Here is a 25,177-nt window from a genome sequence, read left to right on the forward strand (position 1 = left end):
AGCCCTATGAAAGATAGGGCCAGTTCTTCCCATCAGCATAGATACTTTCATAAATTCTTGATGTGGAAATTAGTTTCTAACTCAGAAAAGTTTGTTTGTTGCTAAGAAACTTTGAGAGAAGCGATCAGAAAATTTAAAAAAAAACATTTTTAAAAACCTAAGAAAATTGTCAGTATTGTCCTGCCCACCCACATTAGTAAATTTGAGGCCTTGAACTCAATACTTGACCCCCACCTTCATCCCTTTCACTTGCTTGTAGTACTGCTTACTAGGAGTCACACACTTTATTTTTATTTGTGGTGCCAGAGAGGGAATGCAGAATCTCACACATATGTAGCAGGAACTCTAACTTAGGTTCACATCCCTGGTCGGTAATAAATATCTTTAAACCAGCTATGTGACAGTTCTCCCAGTATCCACAAACTGCTTTTAAAAAACAGATCCTGGGGCTAGTGGGTAGGTAATTTGCCTTGCATGTCGCAGACCTGGGTTCTATGTCTGGCACCTCATATAGTCTTCTGAGCCCACCACCAGGAGTGATCCCTAGCAAGAAGCCAGGAGTAGCCCTGAGTACCACCAGGTGTGCCCCCCCCCCACAAAAAAAAAAAAACAGATCCCTGGGGCTGGACAGAGAGTACAGTGGATTGGGCACTTACCTCGCATAGGCCAGCCTGGGACTGATCTCTGGCACTTAAATTGTCCCCCCCCGATTTCCTCCAGAAATGATCCCTGAGCACTGATTCAGGAGTAAGCCATGAGCACTGACAGGTGTGATCCCAAAGCTGACAAAATATAATCTTGTATTTTTTAATTCTACTGGCCTCGGTTATATGTACTAAATCATATTTTCATTAAGAGGCATAAAAGATATAAATCCTACTTTATGGAGAAAATTCACATTTCAGATAGTATGAAAAACATTTCAGATAGTATAAAAAGATCTGATTTATTCTCAATTCTGATAGCAGAACACATACCAGTCAACTAACAACTTCATATCAGTCCTAAATGAAACAAAAACAACCCAATACTTTTCAAACTATTTCAATAACAAGAATACAGAAGAGTAAATTCTTATTAAAAAGAAATAAAACATATCAGTTTTATCCAGTGTAAAAAATTTTAAGCTTTATTTTGACAAAACATTTCAGACTCTCATGTCACAGCATATCAATAAGCAATATACATATACTATTTTTTATACTATACGTCAAGTCCAAAATTCTGTCATAGGCATATGAGTTGCAAAATATAAGTGCTGATAACTATAGGTAGTATTTTAAATAAAAAAATAAGTGAGTATTCAGCACATAAGTGAAATGAGGCTTTAATCAAAAAAGACTTAATTCCACAGGGTGTAGTTTTTCATCAGCAATTAAATCAAGTCTGTGATTTCAAGCTCAAACAATAGTGTTGTTTGCAGCAAGTAAGAAAAGGCAATTAACTCCTAAGTGGTACATTAAATATGCAATATATTTCTGGACAATTTCTAATAGCATTCAAGTTTTAGAACTTGGAGTTTAATGAAACAAGAATTAGAGGGAAAAAACTGAATCTTTTTTGAGGAAGGTAGTGATAATTGCCATCTTGGCATTAAAATACATTAATAATATTGGTGATTTTTAAATTGACTTCCTCACAGACTGATTCACCAAAAGTGTATTCAGCTATAATCTGATTAAGGAACACACAAAATTTAAGAGAAAAAATGTCTACAGTTCCAGTATTAAAAAGATATTATGAAACAGCAAACATTTAAATATGAGTATACACTTTAAATATGAGTATACACTTCATGTCTTGTTTTGATTTCAAGAACCCAGAATTATGTATTTACAAATACAAATACAAATACATTTAATACAACATACTTTAAAACACTAATCGGCAAAAAAGTAGCAAAAAAAAATTTTTTTTTTATCAAATTCAAGTTTCCAGTGATCTTAAAGACAAAACTCTTAACTGCTTTTGTACCATCAATTTGAGGTTGAGGTTGTTACACAGAAAACCAAAGTTTGTGAAAAAAAAAAAAATAGTCAATCTGTAGCTTTGATAATTTTAACCTTTTAACTACATGTAAATAAAAACAAAAGGGTTCACCAGGACATATGTTAATCAAGTAGCTTTACAAACCCTAAGCCACTAAGAAGTTATTTTATGTTTTACATCATTTTCTCAGTCTTAATACCACTATTTTTTTTCAGATAAAAGAAGCAATCTTGAAGCCATGAGGATCAGAAATGGCACTTCTGAACAAAAATCACAACTAGAAATAATAAGGGGAAAATAGACCTTGGTGAACACAATTTCCTTCAAAGTATATAATCAATACAAATAGAAGCAACAGTTTTAAAACTCTTGGGAAGCCCACATTTCTTTAATTTTACTAAATAGTAAGTGCTTTATGCACTTCTAAAAAAACAAAACAAGAAAAATAAAGTCTAAAACAATAACAATGCAGAGCATTTTAGCAGTTGTCAAAGGATCATGTTCTGTGTTAGGGACATATTTCAATTTTCTGTTCTCTACTTTGTTACAACCTCCCACCACCCACCCCAACCCTCAAATAAATTAAAACCAACCCTCAAATAAATCCCTGTTCAAAGGAATCAAGAATGAAAATAGGATGGGGGTTGCATATGATTTTTCTAATTTCCCATTCTCCCATACCCTGAAATCTTAATACATACTTTTCTCCTATTTGGCTCTCATTCCGAATTGAGCCACTATTTAATTTATACCAAAAGTGGAAGAGGACAGCTAAAATCACTGGCTTTGCCAGATCCTACGTGTCCCATTTAAAAAAAATCATTAAAACATGACAGGGGCTGGAGAGATAGTATAGTGGATAGGGCCCTTTCCTTCCTGGGTTTGATCCCCTACATCCTATATGGTCGCCCAGCACCATGAGGAGTTATTCCTGAGTGGAGAGCCAGGAGGAACTCTTGAGCATTGTTGGTATAGCCCCAAAACAACAAAAAATATGACAAAGTTCCAGATAGAAATTCACACAATTGAGGAATAGCCTGAAAAATTTACCAGTCCCAAATGGTAAATTTAAACAATCCTAAATCCAGTATTAGCTGCTCTCAGCTTAAGTAATAAGCTATTCTAGCTATTAAGTTTATAGTACTGTTTTTATGAAAGCTTATTTTTTTTTTTAAAAAATTACAGTTTTTGGGTCAGATCCGGCAATGCTCAGGGGTTACTATGGTTCTGCACTCTGTTCTGGTAGTGCTCATAGGACCATTCGGGATGCCGGCGATTGAACCTCAGTCAGCTATGTGCAAGGCAAACACCCTATGCACAGTTCTATTGCTGAGGTTCCCTTCTTATTTTAAAAGGATGGAAGTATTGGAGTTCACACATTAGCTGTTTCAAAAGGAATGTTTTTGACTAAATTAAATTCTAAGACCAACTTTTTACATTCTTTTCGCAAATTGTTACATTTCAAAGTGGTGAAATGTAATGAAACAAGGTATTTTATATGGTGTTAAGAAACCTAGCATTTGAGTAATTGGGACACTTTCCACAATGTATCTTGTATTAAAAGTTACTGCTCTCTTACACAATATATACTGAGAAAAACTACATTAGGACTCTGCAATAAGCTGAAATGCTATAGTGTGACAATACATTCATTACAGACAGCATAACTTAAAAAAAAAGTTTCAAAATTGTTTGGCCTCAATATAAGCTTTTTCTTCATTTTGGATTTCGGAGAGGGTAACTTTAAGTACACTGTGTGTGAAACTATAAAGAATATGCTAATGCAACTTAATATAAACACACACACACACACACACACACACACACACACACACACAGTCCAAGCATCAGACCACTGACATTGTACTCTCAGGATTTACACGAATAAGTCTAGATGCATTCCTCAGATCTTGGAGTTGCTTTGCAGGTTTCCCCACACCTTCTTCAAACCTTTTCTCAACCACAGGGAGGACTGTTTCATAGAGAAAGGATGCATTCTGTCTAATAAAAGCTTTCTTCTCTGGATCCTGTTCACACCGAAGACTATAATCCACATGTTGAACAGCAACCAAAATGATTTCTACCAGACTTTCCAGAAGTACCATGTGTAACTCTGGGAAATACAGCTTCAGTGCCTCTTCCAAGAAGCCCATAGTCTGCTTGGTGAAAGCAACCACTGTATAACTTAGGTTCACCCAGCAGTCATCCCCTGTATATTGCTCAAAATTACTCACCCCACAGCTCTTCATCTCTTCTTTAAGTTTACCCAGGGCTTCTGGAGTCATCAAGTTCATCCTCCTCCACATTTCCTCAGAATTACGATGTTTAGTGGCTTCAATTATGATTTCTTTGTAACTGTGCAAAGCCCCTTGGATGTCTTTCACCAGAAGGGCGTGGATGATGAAGGTGAGGTCTAGTCCAATATCACCCAACTGCTGACAATGCTCTTTTGCCACTTTTACACATTCAGCAGCTGTAGAGAGACTTTCCTTACTATCAAACACTTGCTTGCTAAATGCGTCTACAAACATGCCCATGGCTGATCTTGCCCAGACCACAAAGGCAGAGTAGCATCCACTGTCAGTGCCTGCAAAATCGGTCTCAAATTCCCGTGCAGTCTCAAGCAGGCTAGTAAAGAAGACATGACACAACTTATGAATGTAGAGCAAAGTGGCACCTTCAATTCGAAGCTGACGGATAGCAGTGTGTACGGCTGCTGCTCTATTTCTCAAAAATAGCTCACAAGCCTTCGTGCACTGGCCAAGGCGTATGAGCTGAGAAACTGCCCTTCGAGTTGCCTTGGGACCACCTCTGAGAGAACGATCTGGGGAAAGCTCAAAAACTAGAACTTCTGTGAGCTGTCGGACACGCTCATCCACTTTAGCCCTTAGTTCTTTCACAGGGGGTGGACTGGGCTTATCTTCCAGATAATGGTTCAACTTATCCAGCAGGTCGACTGCCCCTTCAAAGTCCCTCTGGGCAATACACACATCCAGGTCTTCAGGCAACTCTTGGATCCATTCCATGGAGAGGTCCACCTTCTCTTCTTCTACCTCAGGAACAGCCGGCTCATCTTCTTCTTCCTCAAATGGATTACTGGTCTTAACAGTCACCTGGGGTGGCGCTCGAGGGGCCGCCGCCTCCTCCTGCTCCCTTCTTCGTTTCTCACTAAGGGCCCTTTTAGTTTCCTCCAAAACTTCCAGCCATTCGCGTTTGATTTTAGCATTTTCTGCCTGAAAGATACGGCTTTCAGGAAACATGAGCAGCTTGAACATGTCCTTCATGGGTGGGTTGTCCTTGACATTGACCACTGCCAAACCATCTAATGGATAGAGGGCGTTGTACCGATACATCCCCCGCCGCTGTGGCAGCCAGGTGGCCACCAGCAAGCAGTCATTCATAAGAAAGCCGTGCACTCGCTGCAGCTGGGCCATGTGGTCGGCCTCGTACTCCACCAGGTCTCCGTTGTACACCAAGTATTGTCCCGGCGTCTCCAGCAGGTGCCTACAGCCTTCCACCTTCTCAAGCAAGGTGGTGAGAGTACGCTGCTTTCCTTCTTCGCCGGGACCGGAACTGTCGCGGGAGGCGACACCCGGGGACGGGAAAAAGCCGGCCTGGCTCCGACGGTGGTCTCGACCCCCAGCACCACCTCCTCCTTCCTCCCCTCCAGAGGCCGCGGCGGCCCCCGCGGCGACGGCGGCGGCGGCAGCTGGCAACAGCGTAAGCGGGATGCTCTCCAGGCTACTCTTCTGCTCGGTCAGCAAATGGCTGAGCTGATACATCTCGCTCTCCAAGTAGGAGATCTCGCGGGCCGTCTCTATAAACTGCCGATAGTTTTGGTAGACGTTGCGCTTCAGATTCTGCGCGGTCTCCTCCGCTAGCGCTTGGATGCGTTGCCGGTGTTCCTGCAGGTCCCGGTCCCCGTCAGACTGCTGTGAGAGCTGCTTCACGTACAATCGCGCCTCAAAGCCTCCGGATTCTAACTGCCGCCGCAGGCGGTTCGCCCCGCTGTCCGACATCGTCATCGCCATCCTAATTCGGGTATGAAGCAGTCCCTGTCACTATCGCCGCCGCCCGTGCCGCCGCTACGGAAGCTCACCGAATCCCGGCTAAGATCCAGAGTTGAGGAAGCAGGCTGGAAAAGACGAGCGCGCCTGCGCGCCTGCCGGGACTGCAGACAGTGCGCCTGCGCACGGCGTGGAGCGCAGAAGGCGCGTGCGCAAGAACGCCGGCGTCTTAGAGCGCATGTGCTGAAGGCGCTATATAGGAAGTAAGTGAAGTGCTAGGCAGCGAGGTGATCGTAGTGCGCATGTGCCGGGCGTGACGTTCGTATTTTAGTTACGGCGGGGTAATAATTTACTTCCGGAGACTCGGGGCAGAGCACGGAGGACCCATGTTTTGAGCCCATTTGGAGCTGTTCTTTTCTAAGCCCCAGAATCTTGTTTTTAGTCTTTTAGGCAAACTCGGTTCTCGTTCTCGAGCTACTTTTTCCGGAGTTCTCGCGAGATCTGCAGACTGACTCGAGAACTGACTTGAGAGCCGGTACCTCCTAGCAGCTCGACTTGGCCTTATCCTAAAGTGAGCTGAACGCTGACAGGCTCTGGAATTCTGGCAGCGATGGATGAGGACTTGGTTTTGGCACTGCGGCTTCAAGAAGAGTGGAACTTGCAGGTCGCGGAGCGCCCTCACACTCAGGAGCCCTTGTCGCTGGTGGACGCGTCTTGGGAGTTGGTGGATCCCACCCCGGATTTGCAGGCCCTGTTTCTGCAGTTCAATGATCAGTTCTTCTGGGGCCAGCTGGAGGCAGTCGAAGTGAAGTGGAGCGCGCGAATGACCCTGTGAGTCTCGAGCCGCATTGGAGGAAAAAGCCGGACTGGTAGCTTTTCGTCCGCCCGTTCCCCTATACCTCTCGTTTTTGTCCTCATTCCTTTGGTTTTGGGTCTGGCAGCCCCTCCTCGGGCAGTTCCTCCTGTCATTTTATTTCTCCCTTCGTCACTGTGCGTTTTCCGCTTAGACAGGATGCGTGCCCCACCCATCTTAGACTGCTAAGGGACCTTACTTGAAACTAAGCCACTACACGTCTGACTTACTGCATGGCGATTCTTCAGGTGAAGCCTGTTGAGTGTCTTCCCCGAGTGTGTTGAAATGTATTAATTACCTAATTGTGAAGCGTATTAAGAGTTCTCCCAGCGCGAACTGCGAAAGAGTTATGTAAGCGTTTACTCTTTCAACTTTCTGACCCTTTCTTGCATAAATAAACATATTTAAAGAAGCTATTGATAATTGAGTTTTAGACATAATGTTCTAGTACCAACCCCACCATCAGTGTCAACTTCGCTCTACCAGTGTTCCAGAGTTCCCTTCCCCAAATCCCCATCTTGACCGGCACGTTTTATTGTTTGGTAGTTGTAATTTGGATCTCATGTTTTCAGTGTTGTTGAGTCTGTGTTTTGGATATATGTCTATACCACTCCCCCACCTAACCAGTGTACCCGAGGCCTCTGATCCTTGCTACACATTATATTCCCTTTCCCATCTTCTTCCCTCCCCCACCCCTCGATTTCTTTATTTCTCTGTCTTTCTCCCTATACTCTAGGGTCATCTGGAGGCATCTCCCCTTTACTACATCTCCCATTTACTCGTTCAATTAATTGTATACCACAGGTGAGATCATCCTAAACAGCACATTTTTATGGTGATTATATTTCAGGTGTGCTGGCATATGCAGCTATGAAGGAAGAGGTGGAATGTGTTCCATCCGCCTCAGTGAACCCCTTCTGAAGTTGAGACCAAGGAAAGATCTTGTAGAGGTACTCTAAGCATTTAATCCAGCATTTAATTTAATTCAACTGCTGTTCCAATTTGTGAAGTAGTCAACAATTAGGGCTCCTTGCACGTTTATTTAGCTGATCCTATTCCTTTTTTCCTGCTTGTTCCTTGGGTTACCGAGAGTGTCATGTTAACATCTGCAGCTATGTATGGAGGGGTTTTCTGGTTTTTTTTGTTTGTTTGTTTTTTTTGGTGAAGCAAGACAGTTTTTATTGAAACTTAGATGATACGAGGGGAGAGAAAATGAAATGTGTTCAAGAGAGAATACGGGCTTCTCCAGAGTGGAAATAAGCAAAAAGAAACAGAGAAGAAAAAGAAGTACCTTTTGAAGGGAAAACATGGTCTTGAAGAATAAGCCTTTTTTGTTTGTTTTTTGTTTGTTTGTTTCTGTTTTTTACTGAGTGCAGAAGAGATTTTATTTAAGGTTTTTTAGGGATTAGAAAGCCTCTAGTATGAAAGGGTATGAGAGGGGGAATTCTAAGCAGGGTTTCTGGATTATTTCTTTTTGCTTCTGTAAATTTAGTCTTCATGTAGTTTAAAGCTGTGCTTTAAGTTTTTATCCCAACTATGATTCCCCTTCTGACCTTGTTTTCTTTTTCTTTTTCTTCTATTCTTGTTTCCTTCTTGTGGGCACCCCCATCCCCACTCCATGGGTTTGTTCCCTAGTCTCCTGCATTGGACCCCCATTTCACTGATTTTCACTGGTAGCACCCCTTGCTTGATTCCCCCCCACCTAGGACTGTTCTGGGAGCCATGAGGGTCATATGCCTCTGGTTGAGAAACATATTTTAAAGTATATATCTCAAGTATGAAATGAGCATTAGGGTTTTTTTTCTGTTTTAAAATGGCTCATGGGGGGCGGGGAGTGGAGCCATAGTATAGTGGGTAGGGCGTTTGCCTTGCACTGGCCTACCTGGGTTCAATCCCCAGCATCCCATATGATCCCCAAAGCACCGCCAGGAGTAATTCCTGAGTGCAGAGCCTGGAGTAATCCCTGAGCATGGCTGGGTGTGGCTCAAAAAGAAAAAAAAATGGTACATAGGGAGTGGGGCAGAGAGATAATACAGTGGGCAGGACACTTTGATCCCAGACACCCTATATGGTCTCCTGAGCTCTGCCAGGAGTGATGCTTGAGTACACAGTCAGGAGTAAGTGTGAGTATTGCCGGGATATAGCCCCCAAATCAAAAATAAGTATATACATAAAGTTGTAGATGTAGGTTGGAGAAATAGTACAGTGGGGAGGGCACTTGCCTTGCATACAGCTGACCAGAGTTTGATCCCTGGCACCTCCCCTGAGCCATGCCAGGAATTATCCCTGAGCCAGGACTAAGCCCTGAACACCAAAAGGTCTGCACACCTCCCCTCCTTCTTCAAATTTTACATCATTTCAAAATTTTATTGTTACAGAACTATACACAGAAATGTTCCACTTCAGTTTTCTATTCTGAACTTTACACCTAGGTTACTTTTGTTGTCTTTCATTGTACTGTATTACAAATGTTTTATAGCTACTTTAATTTTTCCTCTCCATCACATAACACTGTGTACATCTATTACCTTATTTCTTAAAATAATATACTCTATGGCCAGAGATAGTACAGTGGGTGGGTGCTTACCTTGCATACAGTTGACCCGTATATGATCCCAGCATCCTCCATTATCTCCCAAGCACCACCAGGAGTAATTCCTGAGCACAGAACCAGGAATAACCCTTGAGCACCAGGATTATTACTGGACTGGGTATGACCCAAAAATCCAACACCTGCCCCCCCCAAAACAAACCTGGTATACTCTGCTTTTCCAAGTCATTTAATAATAATCTTTTTCATTTTGAATTTGACTGGAATTCCTTTATGAGGACCTATGTTCAGTTCAACCAGGCCTTTATCGCTAAATTCTCATTTCTAGTCTGTGGGCATTATAACAGTACCACAATGCAAATATTATATGGTAGTCTAAGTATTGTTGCATCAAAGGATAAATGCATTGTTAGATATTATGAAATTTTCCTTAATAGTTCTATCATTTTGCCAATGATAAAAGGGAATTGTTAACTGTTTTCTTATTACTAAGGGCACTGAACTTTAGTAATTTTATTAATTTTGATACACAACAATTACAAGTAACTTATTTTTTATAAAGCTGAATATTTTTTAATTATTTTATTAAGTAGTTCACAATATTTCATTACATTTAATATTAAAATACCAAACCCACCACCATCACACCTTCCCACCACTATATTTCAAATGTTTCCATCCCAAACCCCAATTCCTGACCCAAAATAGAACCAAAATAATATATTTTGTATTGTTATGAAAAACCACTGAAAATGTTACAAAAAAGTATCCTGAGAGGAAAGAGGTTGTTCTATTTCACCCAGGAGCCTCTAAGCCCTTCTATAAGTGATCACTAACATGTTAAAGGTTGTAAAGTTGAATATTTTTAATATTTTATCTTTCTACTGTATTTGACTATAGTTGAAAAAGTCTTTCCTAGGACAGGGAGTTCTTTGGGGACTTTGTTCCCTTCATGCAAAGCTTGAGTCTAATGAATTGAGTCTAATGAGTTCTTTGTTTTTGCTTTTTGTGGTACCAGAACTTGAACCCAGGTATTGAACCCACTTTGCCACTGAGACACATCCTCAAAATTATATGAGTTGTGCTTATCTAATTTTTCTATTAAGATGGTTCTTTATCAATTTCTGAGAAGTGTCTCAGATCCAAAGAATGTTAAGAATCCAGAGAGTAAGAAAATACATTTTTATTTTCAAAAGTCCCATAAACAAATTTTTTTTTTTTACTTTCAGACACTATTGCATGAAATGATACATGCGTATTTATTTGTTACAAATAATGATAAAGACCGGGAAGGGCATGGTCCAGAGTTTTGTAAGCATATGCATCGCATCAATCGTCTGACTGGAGCCAATATTACGGTATGTGAAGCCTTACACATTTACGATATTTAGTATCCTACCCCCCCCACTACTTCCCCCGGAATTTCTGATATTTAATTAATCCAGAGACCCTGGATGCTTGCTCTTGGAGCATCCTGTGTTCTGTTCACATGTACCTCTAGCTTGGCTCTGTTTCTTTGCTTGCTTGCATTTTCCACTCTCAAAAAACCCATGTTCACTCTTGAACATATATTTCCTTCCTTCCTTTCCTCTCACATCTTTCTTAGTTTCGTTCAGTAAAAACTACCTTGCTTCATTAAAAACAAAACAGATGCCTGTTTTGGGTAGAAATAAATATTATCTTTAAGGATTTCCATAGCAACTGAGAGGTCTTGAGAAGCCGGATGACTCTAGAACCATAGAGTGAATTGGTGCAGAACCATCAAAATCCTTAAGGCCTTTGTTGTGGAGCAACATTTTATGCTTTGTTAGTTTAGGCCTATAGTACGCCTCGTGGATTATCAACGTTGTTTCTTGACTGTATTCTCCATCAGTCCATCCTGTATTGCTTCTATATTTTCAGTATTGTGATTCATATTTCTAATACTGTAGAACAGAGTCAGGAGTCAAAAAAGCATTAGGAGGGACAAAAGCCATAATAACAATGGGTAGGGCTCTCAATCCCTGGTACCTCATAGTATTCCCTGAGCTCCACCAGAGTAACCCCTGAGCACAGACTCAGGACTAAGCCCTGAGCATCGCTCGGTGTTGCCCAAAAACAAGCAAATGGCTTGAGGAGGGGCTGGAGAGATAGTATAGTGGGTAGGGTGCTTGCCTTGCACATGGCAAACCTAGATTTAATTCGCATAATGGTGCTCCAAGCAACATAAGGAGTGATCCTGAGCATAGCCAGGTGTGGTCCTGAAAACTGAAAAGAAAAGCGAAAAGGTGTGAGGAATTTGACTGGGTTCAGTCTGGCTCCACTGATTATTAAATGTGGGACATATGTAACTCTCCTGCACTTCTGTTTATTCACACAGTTACTTACAGTTCCATGTTTGGGGGACTGGGTGTGATGCTTGAGGTAGAAACTGGGTCTTGAAGGGAGATGTGATCATGGGGGCCATGGGGCCAGACCGCAGCTCTGAGGGTGAGGAAGAAGAGGAGGGCAGTTGACTCTCGTGGAATTGTCAGGAATTACTGATTCAGATTTTCTTTCAAAATGTGAAAATAAATGCAAGATTCTGGTGAGTGTTCTATTTGAAGATGGGTGTGAAATTTAATGTAAAAATGAATGGGGCACCTTTGGCGCCATGTAAGTTCTATCACCAGCCAAGATCCAGACTCAGACATCTAAAATGTAATCTCTAAGAAGTAGAGTTCTCCTAGATCCCGCACAAGGCTGAGTTGTTGTACTGGGGCAACCCAGAGGGAGGCTAATGAACCCTCACACCGCCCAAACAGAGCCCCGGAAACCAAAAACCTCCACATCCCACAATTGCTGCCATACTCCCTCCCAGACCCCACTGCTCAGACAAGCCTCATTCAGAAATGAATTTGTTTATACACTCAGGTATGCAGGTTTAGTGATTGAAATCACCAGCTTTCAAGTTTTTAAGAGTCGGGTATGTATTCACTAAAGAAATTATGAAGGGGCCTCGCACGGTGGTTCTCTCTCTCCACCGCCCGAGTTCGGTAGTCTCATGCCGCTTGCCCCACCCTGGGGAGGTCGGTGGTGATGAGTGAACAAGGAGGAAACGAGGGCCAGGTTGGTTGGTCTCAAGTGCAGTTTGTTCCAATCTCATCTCCATTCACTTCTGATTCTCCCTCTGCCTCTTCCTCCTCCATGCTACTTAATTCTCCTTCTAGATCCCCCTTCATTCTCCTTCTGGCTCCTACTTCATACTTCTTCTCACTCCCCCAACCCCCTCTTACAGCCTAGTTAAATCCCCAAGCATTAGGGGTTAGGGCTTACATATAGTGTGGTCATACAATCAACAGAGGTAAAGTCTTTCCCGTAGGGGAAGCTTCTAGGACAGATTCAGCAGGACGACCGACTCAAGAGCAGAATCCCGTGGGTGTGTTTCTCCTCTTTTTGTCCAACATAGAAACATAATATTAATCATTTGTGTGGACACAGTAAGAGATACATTAAGCTTATAGAATTGCTCTCCTGGGGTCGTCTCGATCTCAGACTACAATGCTCAGGCCAGATTAGTCTTTCCTATCCCTAGCAGGGTTCTAATCTCATTGTTCCATTTGGATCATGACAGCATTTGTCTATGACCATGCTCTCAACTTACAGTTGAGTATTATGGCGCTTTGGCCTGGCCCATTTCGATGCCAGGGTAGCTCACAGCTTTCCCTGGGTCCATTCGGTCCTTCGTGGCAACCCTGCTTTTGGGGTGCTAGGAACTAAGGGCAGCTGAGGCTTAAGTTGAAGAGGCAGATGCCCCAGAGTGGTATTGTTTGGAGACAATTGACTCCCAAGTTACAAAGCATAATATTAACTGTCTTCCTTTGTCCATACAAAAAAGGACATTGCTTTAAAGTAAACTATTCAAAAGATATAAGAAGAGGAGAAAGGCAATTTTAACTTGTAAGTTCAGTGTCCTAGAAGGACAAGTTAACAGAATCTGATTAGAGGAAAAAGATAATTAACTGGTTGGGGAGGAGAGCACAGAGAAGAGTTTACAGATAAGCACACAAAGGAATCAGGAGCACTGTGATGGGTGTAACCCGATAAACCTAAGCTCCCTGTAGCAAGAGAGGACAAACCAATGCTATCCTACAGTCAGGGATGGGCTACATCTCCCCATCTCCCTGTACTTTGGAAGCTCAGCAGAAAGCTACCAATCAGTTGAGACTTCAACTCCAGCTATATCACTCCACTAGAAATTTTGGACGCTCTGGAGTGTCAGACTCTGTAACACTGGTAAACCAGGAGTAGCACACCAGATTGGATGGGATGAAATGTAGAAAACAACCAATTAACAAAATGTAAACACAGAAGACTTCACCTACAACATCTTAGTAATCTTTTATACAAGGGCTTAAGGGCCCCCTGGTGAGATAGAACAATCTTCACTAACTTTCTTCTAGGGAAACACTTTTTTTGTTGTTGTTTTTTTGCTTTTTGGGTCACACCCGGCGATGCTCAGGAGTTACTCCTGGCTCATGCACTCAAGAATCACTCCTGGCGGTGCTCAGGGGACTATGGGATGCTGGGAATTGAACCTGTGTTGGCCATGTTGGCTGCGTGCAAGGCAAACGCCCTACCCACTGTGCTATCGCTCCAGCCCCTTCTAGGGAAACACTTTTGATCTTTTTTTTTAGCAAATTATCTATAACAAACAATGTAAATTATTAAGGGCCTGCTATGGGGACAGGCTCAAGGGAGGTTGGGAAAATTGTAAATAATGGTGGTGGGATTTGGTATTGCAATATTATGGTCATGGTCCTCCCGTTGTTCATCGGTTTGCTCGAGCGGGCCCAGTAACATCTCCATTGTGACACTTGTTACTGTGTTTGGCATATCGAATACATCACGGGTAGCTTGCTAGGCTCTGCCGTGCAGGCGCGATACTCTCGGTAGCTTACCGGGCTCTCCGAGAGGGGCAGAGGAATCGAACTCGGGTTGGCCATATTGGCTGCGTGCAAGGCAAATGCCTTACCTGCTGTGCTATCGCTCCAGCCCATTGCAACATTAATATCTGTAATTAAACTAATGACTTAATAAAGTTATTGGTGGGGGCAGGGGGAAGAAACTGGGTCTCCAGCATGCAGACATGTGCTGCAGGCCTTTGAGCCATCTCACTAGCCTCTAAAGTTTCTTTCTAGGGGAGCGGGGTTGGGGGTTGCATTGCTTAGGAGCTGTTCTTTGCTCTGCTTTGGGGATCATATGGGGTACTGGAACACTGTACTCTGGCCCATTCCTTTATCTTTACACGACCCCTCTCCTTATGTCGTGTTTCTAACTGAACTTTTCACCTCATGTCTTTCCTTATGTATCCCCTCCTTAATATGTGCTGCCACTCTTTTTCTGATCAAAATCTATATTTTCTAATATATATTAGAAGTAACTTCTCCCTCTTTGAACTTCCTCAGCCAGTGTTTAATGTTTTACAATCTTTTATTCTGTTTTTATACCTCGGTAGAGGATGGTTCTTTTATTTTCGACCTGCTGGGGCCTCACATTGAATTGAACCCAAAGAATATAAATTCCTTCGTATGCATTAAATTCTTTGGTTTATTTGTGGTAGTGTTCATACCTTAAATGTGTGAGGTCCTGGGTTTAGTCCTATGCTTTTTTTAAGGCAATAAATATTAAAACTGAAATAGACTCACTTTCAGTATATTATTATCTATGAGTTTTTTTTAAATTAATGAATAATGTCAGGAAAGTGGCTTTGATTAAAAATGAGTCACATGTTGGTAACTGGGTTTGATCCCCAGTATTGCATAATTTCTAAATACTTCTAGGAGCAACCCAAAGATTACTGTGACTCCAAAACAATGACAGTGGTCACATAATTTCAAGATTAGAAAAAGAATGAAAGATGTTAGCATAAAAGATGTTATGGCCCCAGAAGTCTTTGTTGTGACCCTAAAACAAAACAGAAATATCTTAGGACATTAATGTATTCAGTAGTAGAACTCTTTGCTTTTATGAGGCTCTGGGTTGTATCCCTGGAATTCTCTACCACCATCCCTACCACCAAGAATTTTAAAATGTTATTTAAGAATCACATAAACAGGGGGCAGAGCGATAGCACAGTGGGTAGGGCGTTTGCCTTGCATGTAGCCAACATGGCCGACCCAGGTTCGATTCCCAGCATCCCATATGGTCCCCTGAGCATCACCAGGAGTAATTCCTGAGTGCATGAGCCAGGAGTAATCTCTGAGCATCTCCGGGTGTGACCCAAAAAGCGAAAAAAAAAAAATCACATAAACAGATGTTCACTATTATTATCATTTTGTTTTGGGGGCCACATTCAGCTATAACTCCTGACTCTGAGCTCAGGGTCCACTCCTGGCAGGGCTTGGGGGACCATATGTGGTGCTAGGGAACCAATATGGGTCTGTTGCATGCAAGACAAATGCCCTAATCACTACAGTATCCCAACAGCATCTGAGATGGTTCAACATTTAAGTAGTAAAGTTCCTTTGAAAAGACTGAAGAAAAAAGTTCATATTCTTTTTGGAGTTTCAGTTTTTGTGTTTTGGGCCACATCCAGAGTCTGGGATCACTCCTAGCAAGCTTGGAGGATTATATATAGTGCCAGTGATTGAATCGAGGTCCTGGGTTGGTTACATGCAAAGAAGCACCTTATTCCTTGTACTACTATTTCTTCTCTTGGAGTGCTGTTTTTTTAATGGCACTCAGTGCTGAGTGCTTAGAGAGAGGTAACCTTCCCTTTAGATGGAACTCTGACTTAACAGTTAGATTCCATGTAAGATTTTATCTAAAGGGTAAAACAAATGCTTCTGCTTAAGAACATTTATCAGAAGTTGTATTGTCTTGGTGAATGACACTTTTTCCTTTTGCATGAATTATTTTTTGATTTTTAAGGCTTGTGTTTTTAGGGTTTACTCCTGGCTTTATGCATAGGTCTTAATCATTCTGGTGGGTCTTTGGGGCCCATTGGTGGTGCCTGGATTCAACTCTGGCACTATCTTATTTAATGTGTCCTTCACTATATTCACCTTATCCATTCTATTATCTTTCCAGTCCCCAATTTTTCTTCAATTGAGGAACATTGGTATAAGCCATTGTATGTTTCAGACTTTTTCACACCTTTTCAAAGATAAATAGTTACACCATGACCAATGTTAGCACTGTCTGTCTTCCCGTTGTTCATCAATTCGCTCGAGCGGGCCCAGTAACGTCTCCATTGTGAGACCTGTTGTTACTGTGTTTGGCATATTGAATACGTCACAGGGAACTTGCCAGACTTTGCCGTGCAGGCAAGATACTCTTGGTAGCTTGCTGGGCTCTCTGAGAGGGGCAGAGGAATCGAACTTGGGTTGACTAAGTCAGCTGCTTGCAAGGCAAAAGCCCTACCCACTGTGCTATCGCTCCAACCCAACCAACCTTAAAGAGCCAGTATACCTCCTCTACTGTGTGATACCTACTCCAACATTTGTGCCCCTTTTCTCTTCCTAGCTAAGCAACTTCAGTTCTGTGGTTCAGATCCAAGGATTAGGTAAAGATTTTTCTCTTTCTGTTCTCTTGCTATATTTCTTTATATCCTACCAGACTAATATCAGATGTTTGACTATGTTTTTTCTCTTTCTCTTTTTTTTATAATGTAGGAGTACTGCTATTTGTTCAGCCATTGACTAAGTTGATTGAATTGGGCATAAACTCCACATTACTTTTTTTTTTCAATTGTATCACCATGAACTAAGAGTTACAAAGCTTTCATGCTTGAGATTCAGCCATACAATGATGAAATATCCATCCACCCACCCGTAGACATTTTCCACCACCCACGTCCCAGTCCTCACACTGCCACTATGGCAGACAATTTCCCCAATACTCTCTATTTTGGGGCATTGTTTTGCTCAAAATTTCCCATCACCATTCAAGCCTACCTGCCAGGGACAGACGCTAGATAATTTATTTTCCATTGCTCATTTTGAATATCATGAGAGCTCGCACGGCCACGATTGTAAATGTAAATGTCTAGATTGTAAATGGTTGGGTTTCAGAGATACCTCTGTATGGCACTAATCTATTTTGGGCTTCAATTGGGAGTCTCTGGGCCAGGGCTGTTGGTGTGCAAAGATAGCATGCGGAGGCAAATTGTGGGTGTGACAGCCAGCCTACTGGGCAGATGGGGACCTAGGGAGAGACAGCCCAGGTCCTCTGCTGCCATGCAGCCTGGAGATTTAGTCCTAGAACCCACATACTGGTGGTGGTAGTGTGTGTGTGTGTGTGTGGCGGGCGGGGGGGGGGGGGGAATGTTGCTTGTGGAAGCTCTTGGTCACCGGGATTCCTATTGGAGTAGGCGGGGAGAGCGCATCTGCTCCATCTGGGGTGCCCTGGTGAAATTGGCCCAGTATGGGACTTGGAGAGATCTCTGTCGCTGTGGTGTCTTCAGGGACTTGCTGCTGTGTCTCTGGGCCAGGGCTGTTGGTGTGCTAAGATGGTGCCCGGAGGCAAATTGTGGGCGTGACAGCCAGTATGCTGGGCACAGGACCTGAGGAGGGACAGCCCACGTCCTCTGCCTCCATGCAACCTGGAGATTCAGTCCTGGGCATACCTGGGCCTTGCTTGTGGAAGGTCTTGGTCACCGGGATTCCATCTGGAGTAGGAGTTGAGACTGCAACTGCTCCATACGGGGTGCCCCGGTGAAATTGGCCCAGTATGGGACCTGGAGAGATCTCTGTGCTGTGGTGTCTTCTGGGACTCATTGCTGTTGTTTGACCATTTCTGACTTATTTTGCTTAATGTAACACTCTTCAGCTTCATGTCTCAACTAACAAGATTTCATCTTTTCTTGTAGCAAGTAGTATTCCATTATCAGTATTCCTATATCAGTATATCTATGTGTATACACACACACAACTCTTCTTATCTGTCATATACTTTTTTTTTCTTATCTTGGCCACTGTAAATAACACTGTGGTGCTGTTATCGAGGGTTATAATAATTATAAGGATACACAGATATTTGAAAGTTAGTGGCTTTTTTTTTGGTTTGTGTAATGCTTGGGATCAAAGGTGTGGTCACAGTTCATGCAAGGCATATACTCTGCTAGTATTTAGATATTTCTCAACCCTCAAAATAATGTTTCTGTATTCTTTGAATAAGATACCTGTAGTTAAGAGTAGAATTGATGGGTTGCATAGTAGAACTATTTTTATCATCTTGAGACTCCTCATTACAGATTTCCAAAAGACAATGTAGCATCAACAAGTGTTTCTTTCTCTACATCAATACTTGTGGTATTTGTGGTATAGGCAATTCAATGAATAAAACTTTTTCATCAATCAATAAACACTGGGCTGGAGTGATAGCACAGCGGGTAAGGCGTTTGCCTTGCAAGCGGCCAATATGGCTGACCCGAGTTCGATTCCTCCGCCCCTCTCGGAGAGCCCGGCAAGCTACCAAGAGTATCTCGCCCGCATGGCAAAGCCTGGCAAGCTCCCCATGATGTATTCAATATGCCAAACACAGTAACAACAAGTCTTACGATGGAGATGTTACTGGGCCCGCTCGAGCAAATCGATGAATAACGGGAGGACCGTGACCAATAAACACTGAGAACTTTAACTATACTATACCATATATGTATATGCATTAGCCACCTGGGATACAAGGATAAAAACACATGTTTCCTAGAGAGTTTTTCCTGTACAAAATGTCATCCTAATGAGGCTCTCATGAAGACACTAGTAAAGAGCTGTGAGAATGGGGAGAGCAGGGTTGGCAGGGGCCACATCAGACAAGAAGCTTGTGTTGTTAAGAGTCCAGCATTTACAGACTCTTTCAGAAACTTTGCTTTTACTGCTAATAGGGGAAGATTTTTGTTTAATGGCAAAACAATTCATATTTATTATATTACATAAAATCTTATATTCTGATCTTTCATAAATTTTGGTTTTTGCCCACATCCAGCTGTGCTCAGAGCTTACTCCTGACTCCTCTGTACTCCAGGGATTGTACCTGGCAGGGTTTGGGTAACTGTATCTGGTGCAGGGAATCAAATCTGGGTCAGCTCCATGCAAGGCAAGCACCATACCTGCTGTATTGTCACTCTTGTCCTAATTTTAATATTTGGTTTTGGAAATTGTTAGCTGTTATAGGAGCTGTGTGTGTGTGTGTGTGTGTGTGTCTGTACATTTTAAATTTTTCTTTTAACCCCTTTTTATATAGTTTTTAAAATATTAAGTTAACTGCTATCTCCTATTAAAATATCATTGTTGCCTATCCCAAAATATAACTTGAGAAAGCATTAAGGAACTGTAAAGCTAAAGAAAAAACAAGTCTCCATATTTATTTTCTTAAAAATGTCTACTTACATACTTAAGGCTGGAGTGATAGAAAAGCGGTAAGGCGTTTGCCTTGCGTGCAGCCAGCCCAGCTGAGCTGGGTTCGACTCCTCCACTCCTCTCGGAGAGCCCGGCAAGCTACCGAGAGTATCTCACCTGCACGGCAGAGCCTGGCAAGCTATCCGTGATGTATTCGATATGCCAAACACAGTAACAACAAGTCTCACGTTGGAGATGTTACTGGCCCACTCGAGCAAATCGATGAACAACGGGAGGACAGTGCAGTGCAGTACATACTTAAGCTAAAAATGTTTTCTCAGGGGCTGGAGCGATAATACAGCGGATAGGGCATTTGCCTTGCACACAGCCAACTGGGGTTTGATTCCCAGCATCCCATATGGTCCCCTGAGCACCACCAGGGGTAATTCTTGAGTGCAGAGCCAGGGGGTAATTCTTGAGTGCAGAGCCAGGAGGAACCCCTGTCTTCCCCAGGTGTGACCTGACCCAAAAAGCAAAAGAAAAAAAAAAATGTTTTCTCAATGCAGATATACCATACTTTCCATGATGAAGTGGATGAATATCGGCGACACTGGTGGCGCTGTGATGGGCCATGTCAGCACAGAAAACCTTATTATGGCTATGTCAAACGTGCTACTAACAGGGCACCCTCTGCTCATGACTATTGGTGGGCTGAACACCAGAAAACCTGTGGAGGCACTTTTATAAAAATCAAAGAACCAGAGAACTACACAAAGAAAGGCAAAGGAAAGACAAAACTAGGAAACAACTCAGTACCAACTGCAGAGACTAAAGGTAATTTTATGTATTTTCTTCTTTTTCATAACTATGATGAAAGACAGCTCCAGCCTTTAGTGCAGTGTTTCTCGACCTTTTTCTGACTGTGACCCCTTTGTGTCCTTCCTGTCCTACTGTTTTGCCCCTAGGCTTTTGATCCCCTTTTACCTAATTTTCACTAGTGCTACCCCCCCCCCCCCCCCCCCCCCCCCCCGGGATAGCCAAGTCGAGAAACACTTCTTTAGTGACCTGATGAATGTTAAGGTAAGTTGAAGGATATTTTCCTTGCTGGGGATCCCAGGAATACAGCACTAAGCACTTCCTAAACCATTGAGCTATCTTTGGATCCCTTTTTCTCTGGAAATCTCTTAACAGCAGGGCTGTGTGGATCACCTCAGCATATCTGGGCAGAATCAGGGTTTAAACTTGTCATCTTTCTATTACGTGCTTTAAGCCACTAAGATTTTTTTTTGGATGGGGGGTGGAGGGGGGCACACCTGGTGATGCTCAGGGGTTACTCATGGCTCTACACTGAGGAATCACTCCTGACTGGCTCAGGGGGCCATATGGGATGCCAGAGATTGAACCCAGGTTAGTGTGCAAGACAAGAACCCTACCCCTGTACTGTCACTCCAGCCCCAAAGCCGCTAAGGTTTTTTTCCAGGCCTTTAGGGATCACACATTGTAGGAAAGTTCTTATCACCTCAGCGTGTGCTATGGCGCTGGTATTCGAACTGGAAACCTTATTCTTAGCAAGCACTCTAGTTATTGAATCATTTTCTAGGCCTGTACAGATTGTTTCTAGTGGCAAAAAATTCAAGCGTGTACTTAATAAAAAATTTTCTGATCATCCCCAAATTGATGGTAGAAAAATATACTTTGTTCTGTATAGAAGGGAGGAAAAGTAGAAATAAATACCACTGATAACATATGAAGTACAGTCTTTTTCCCTATCTTGACTTAATGAGTCATTAGGAAACAGAAGGGAAAATGATTGCCAAAATAAAAACAATAATTCAAGTAACAATTCCCGGAATGGAAGTCTTAACTACACCCCTTCCTATCAGTTGGATTCTGTCCAAGAGACTTTTCCTATTGATGTATGTATTTTCATTGGGAGAAGAATGGGGAAAGGATATGACAAGCCTATGGTAGTACTTCATCTTCAATTTTTTTTTTCCTTTTCCTATTAAAGTTCAGAGTTTCTGCCTTTTGAGAAGATTAACCAGGTTACTAAAGTTAGTGCTGCTTCCCTTGGGAGGTTGTTTTGATGTGATAAGAACCAAGAACATAAAGCTCATTTCCCAAATCTGAAATGTTAAGTTGAAGAATTTATAAGGAGAGATTATATAGTTTTTGTGTGTTGGAGGAAAGATAACATGTGAGCAGATTTTTCCCAACTGGAACTAAAAGGATACTAAGCAAGATTCAAAGTAAAAGCTATTTTGCTATTGGTCTTTGCATGATCTATCCTTATCTAATGTTCTCTCAGTATCAAAGCTCTGACTTCTGAAGACTGTTGTCCTCCCAGTAATTAGTAAAACATGGATCCAAGTTAGAATAAACTAGTTTTTTTTCACCTTGACAAATATTATCCACTAGCTTACTATGTTATTTTAATTCTGAGTCAAGAAAAAAATCTCTTGCTTCCTTTGCAGATCAATCAAACAGAACCAAGACACAGCTGTTAATTCCTTTCAGTGGGAAAGGATATGTTCTAGGAGAAACGAGCAGTGCACCTTCATCTGGGAGATTTATCACTTTAAATGCTATTAATAATAACCAAGATATTTTAAATCAAGATAATTCAACAAATATTCTAAGACCTAATTTTAAATCTGAGGCGAAGTTTGAACAGAATGATTCAAGTAAAAAAACTCCATTAGTCTCCCTTGTTCGTAGTTCCAGCCACCAAAATGGTATAAATAACTACTTTCCTAAAATATCAGTTGCCAACCAAAAGGCTTTCAGAAATATGAATAGATCTCCAATGGAAAGTGGAATAACTGTGGACATCACTAAAAAATCCTCTACTCCTCAAAGAAGGCCACCATCTTCTAAGATATCTCTTAAAAATTCTTTAAAAGCAGTGGAATTGACATCTGTAACTGCATCTCAGAACATGAGTAGGCCGCCTGAAGATAAAGTTCCAAGTAAACGGCGCAGACTAGAAGATAAAACTATTTTAGACAATTTTCTTATCAAGAAAGAACAATTACCAAGTGGTGGTAATCCAAACAGTAGTTTACATCCTGCAGTGGCAACTCAGAATTCCAGTGGTTCGTCCAGTCAGAGCAAAATGGTGAATTGTCCTGTTTGTCAGAATGAAGTTTCAGAATCTCAAATTAATGAACACTTAGATTGGTGCCTTCAAGGTGAAAATATCAAAATCAAAAGCTGAAAAAAAACTTTGAAAATAATGGGTTTCACATAAATATTACCTCACTTGGTGTAATGAGTCAGCCCTCAGGAATTTCTGGCTAGTACTAAGTTTGTATGTTATAATCTAGTTTATATAACCGATACAAAATATTGTTTTATATATGCTTATATGAGATTGTAATTAAAAATATTTTGTCTAAAGGTGCTATATTTACTCTTGCCTTACAAGTACTGTAGCTATTCTGCATATACATGTTTAATTTTTATAGATTTTTGTTCCTTGCGCTTAACGGTTTTTAAATGTGCCAATAATTTTAGTTATCTACTTTCCTCAAAACATTCAATGAGGAATACTATCAAGTATTTGGTGAAATTGATCATATTTTATTAATTTATTCCCAGAACTGTTAATACTGTCAAATATAAAGACCAAAATCATAATTGAATACAAAGTATGTTGTATTAGGGGCACTCAGGTTTTTAAAATTGAAAAAGGACCTTAACCTAAACTATGTTTTCTGTATTTTAAAGGATTTACTGTTTCACTGAAAAGTGGAAGATTTCAGATTGAAATTGATGCATCTAGTATAGGAAAATCAGTTTATTTCAGACTATACTAGTAGTAACAAACAGCCCCTGTAGACCAGGGGTTAGCTGTTTTCTCAAAATTTAGCAAGGAGCATGGTTAAGACTGCTGAGTACCTTCTATTTCTCTATAGCAAAGCAAAACTGCCTAGCTTATGTAACAGTGAAACATGTAGAACCATTAACCTTGAGCCAAAGTGAAGCCATTGTACTAAAAGGGATATTGTTTTAAAATTATTTTTAAAAACATTCAATATAGTTGAGGGTCAAAGATAATTTAATCAGTTTACTGTCTCCTGGTTACAGATCCAGTATATTGGCATTTGCAACAACTTTAGTTCACTTGTCTTTTTAAGCTGTTTCAGTATCAGTTGAACACGTATAAGTTGTCCAAATTGTGTTGTGCATCCAGGTAAATTTTTACTTAGCCCATCAAAGACGGAAAAGATTTTGGCTTTCATAGAAGGTGTCCTTTATGAAGATGTCCTTTACCACCCAGAATCCTCAGGAGCATTATTTTTATTCACAGGTTAGTGTAGCTTGTTTCTGAATGCCATATCTTAGTTTCAGAAGTCCATTCTCTTTTGATGCTTTGTAGTATGTGACTCACAATTTATCTATTCTATTAATGACCATTTGAATTATTTCTAGGTGGCTGTTTATTATGAATGATGCTGCTTAAAACTTTCCTTTTTGGTTGCTAGAAGCTGGGATGAGGGGATGAGGGAGGAGTGGGGAGTTAGTATTACTTTTTGTTTTATGGTGCAGGGGACTGAACCCAGGACCTTACACATGCAAGGCATGGGTTCTACTGCAGCCATATCCATGCCTTTGGGACACTGTTTCTTTTGGGCTGGAACTGCTGTCACAAGGTGTATTTGTTTACCTTTAATAAATACTGCCAGTTTACACTCCTACCAGCAATGTATGAGCGTTTTAATTGTTCAGCAGTTTTTTAATTATTCAGTACTTTTCAATTCTTTCAGTTTTAACCTGTCTGATTGTTTTCAAGCTTTGGTGTTTTTGTTTTGGGGCTATACCTGGCAGTGCTCAGGGCTTACTTTTGGCTCTACACTCAGGAATCATTACTGGTAGTGCTGCTTGGGAGACCATAATGGGGTGCTGGGCAAATAACCTGGGCTGGCCATGTGAAAGGCAAGTGCCTTTCCTATGTACTATCTTTCCAACCCCATTTTAATACTTCTAAAAGTACTTATAAATTGTGGCCAGAGAGAGAGAGTACAGTGGTTAGGGCACTTGCCTTGCACAAGGCTAACAATGGTTCCCCAAGCACAGCCAGGAGTTTCCTGAGTGTAGAACAAGTAGTAACTCCTGAGAATTGCCAGGTGTGGCCAAAAAGAAAATAACCAAAATTCAGGATTTATAAAATATGTACTATATTGAATACATGGTGCAGAGTTTCATAGAGGATTTTCACTCAGTATTAGAAATTTTGTGCAGTTTTGGAGCCAAACTGTACAAGCTTCTGACGCTCTGACAGGCAGTTATGCTTTCAAAGAGCTTTCCAGTCTAGTTGAGACAAAAGTAGGTTAAATTCACTAAAGTAAGTGCAGTGATGGGTTTCTGCAATGTTAATGGAAACTACCAGCACAACCCAGAGTTTCCTGGAAGGACGTGGGTTCAATCTTCTAGAGTGAATCAAGTCAGCTTAGAAGGGCCTCACAGATAGATGGAA

General features: G+C 41.5%; 2 protein-coding genes across 4 annotated transcripts; one reads left to right on the plus strand and one right to left on the minus strand.

The window, feature by feature from the left end:
- Positions 1 to 1,097: 1,097 nt before the first annotated feature.
- Positions 1,098 to 6,115, minus strand: EXOC8 (exocyst complex component 8). The gene has a single exon (XM_056113632.1). The coding sequence runs from the start codon at positions 6,018 to 6,020 to the stop codon at positions 3,837 to 3,839; it is 2,184 nt and encodes a 727-aa protein (XP_055969607.1). The 5' UTR covers positions 6,021 to 6,115; the 3' UTR covers positions 1,098 to 3,836.
- A 264-nt stretch (positions 6,116 to 6,379) lies between these two features.
- Positions 6,380 to 24,385, plus strand: SPRTN (SprT-like N-terminal domain). Of its 3 annotated transcripts, XM_056113634.1 has the most exons (5): positions 6,380 to 6,827; positions 7,700 to 7,799; positions 10,630 to 10,758; positions 20,265 to 20,532; positions 22,173 to 24,385. In XM_056113634.1, exons 1-5 carry the CDS (start codon positions 6,607 to 6,609, stop codon positions 22,913 to 22,915), a joined length of 1,461 nt encoding a protein of 486 aa, XP_055969609.1. In that variant the 5' UTR covers positions 6,380 to 6,606; the 3' UTR covers positions 22,916 to 24,385. The 3 variants fall into 3 exon arrangements, with proteins under 3 accessions (XP_055969609.1, XP_055969610.1, XP_055969611.1); XM_056113635.1 differs by lacking the exon at positions 10,630 to 10,758; XM_056113636.1 differs by lacking the exons at positions 10,630 to 10,758; positions 22,173 to 24,385 and having other exon boundaries at positions 20,265 to 20,686.
- Positions 24,386 to 25,177: the final 792 nt, after the last annotated feature.

Source organism: Sorex fumeus, unplaced genomic scaffold (assembly GCF_029834395.1).
Source record: "Sorex fumeus unplaced genomic scaffold, SorFum_2.1 ptg000021l, whole genome shotgun sequence".
NCBI lineage: Eukaryota > Metazoa > Chordata > Mammalia > Eulipotyphla > Soricidae > Sorex > Sorex fumeus.

Coding starts and splice junctions, on each gene's coding strand:
- SPRTN (XM_056113634.1), top strand. CDS start 6,607: ATGGATGAGGACTTGGTTTTGGCACTGCGGCTTCAAGAAGAGTGGAAC. Junction 6,828..7,699: donor TGGAGCGCGCGAATGACCCT/GTGAGTCTCGAG, acceptor ATTATATTTCAG/GTGTGCTGGCATATGCAGCT. Junction 7,800..10,629: donor CAAGGAAAGATCTTGTAGAG/GTACTCTAAGCA, acceptor TTTTACTTTCAG/ACACTATTGCATGAAATGAT.
- EXOC8 (XM_056113632.1), bottom strand. CDS start 6,020: ATGGCGATGACGATGTCGGACAGCGGGGCGAACCGCCTGCGGCGGCAG.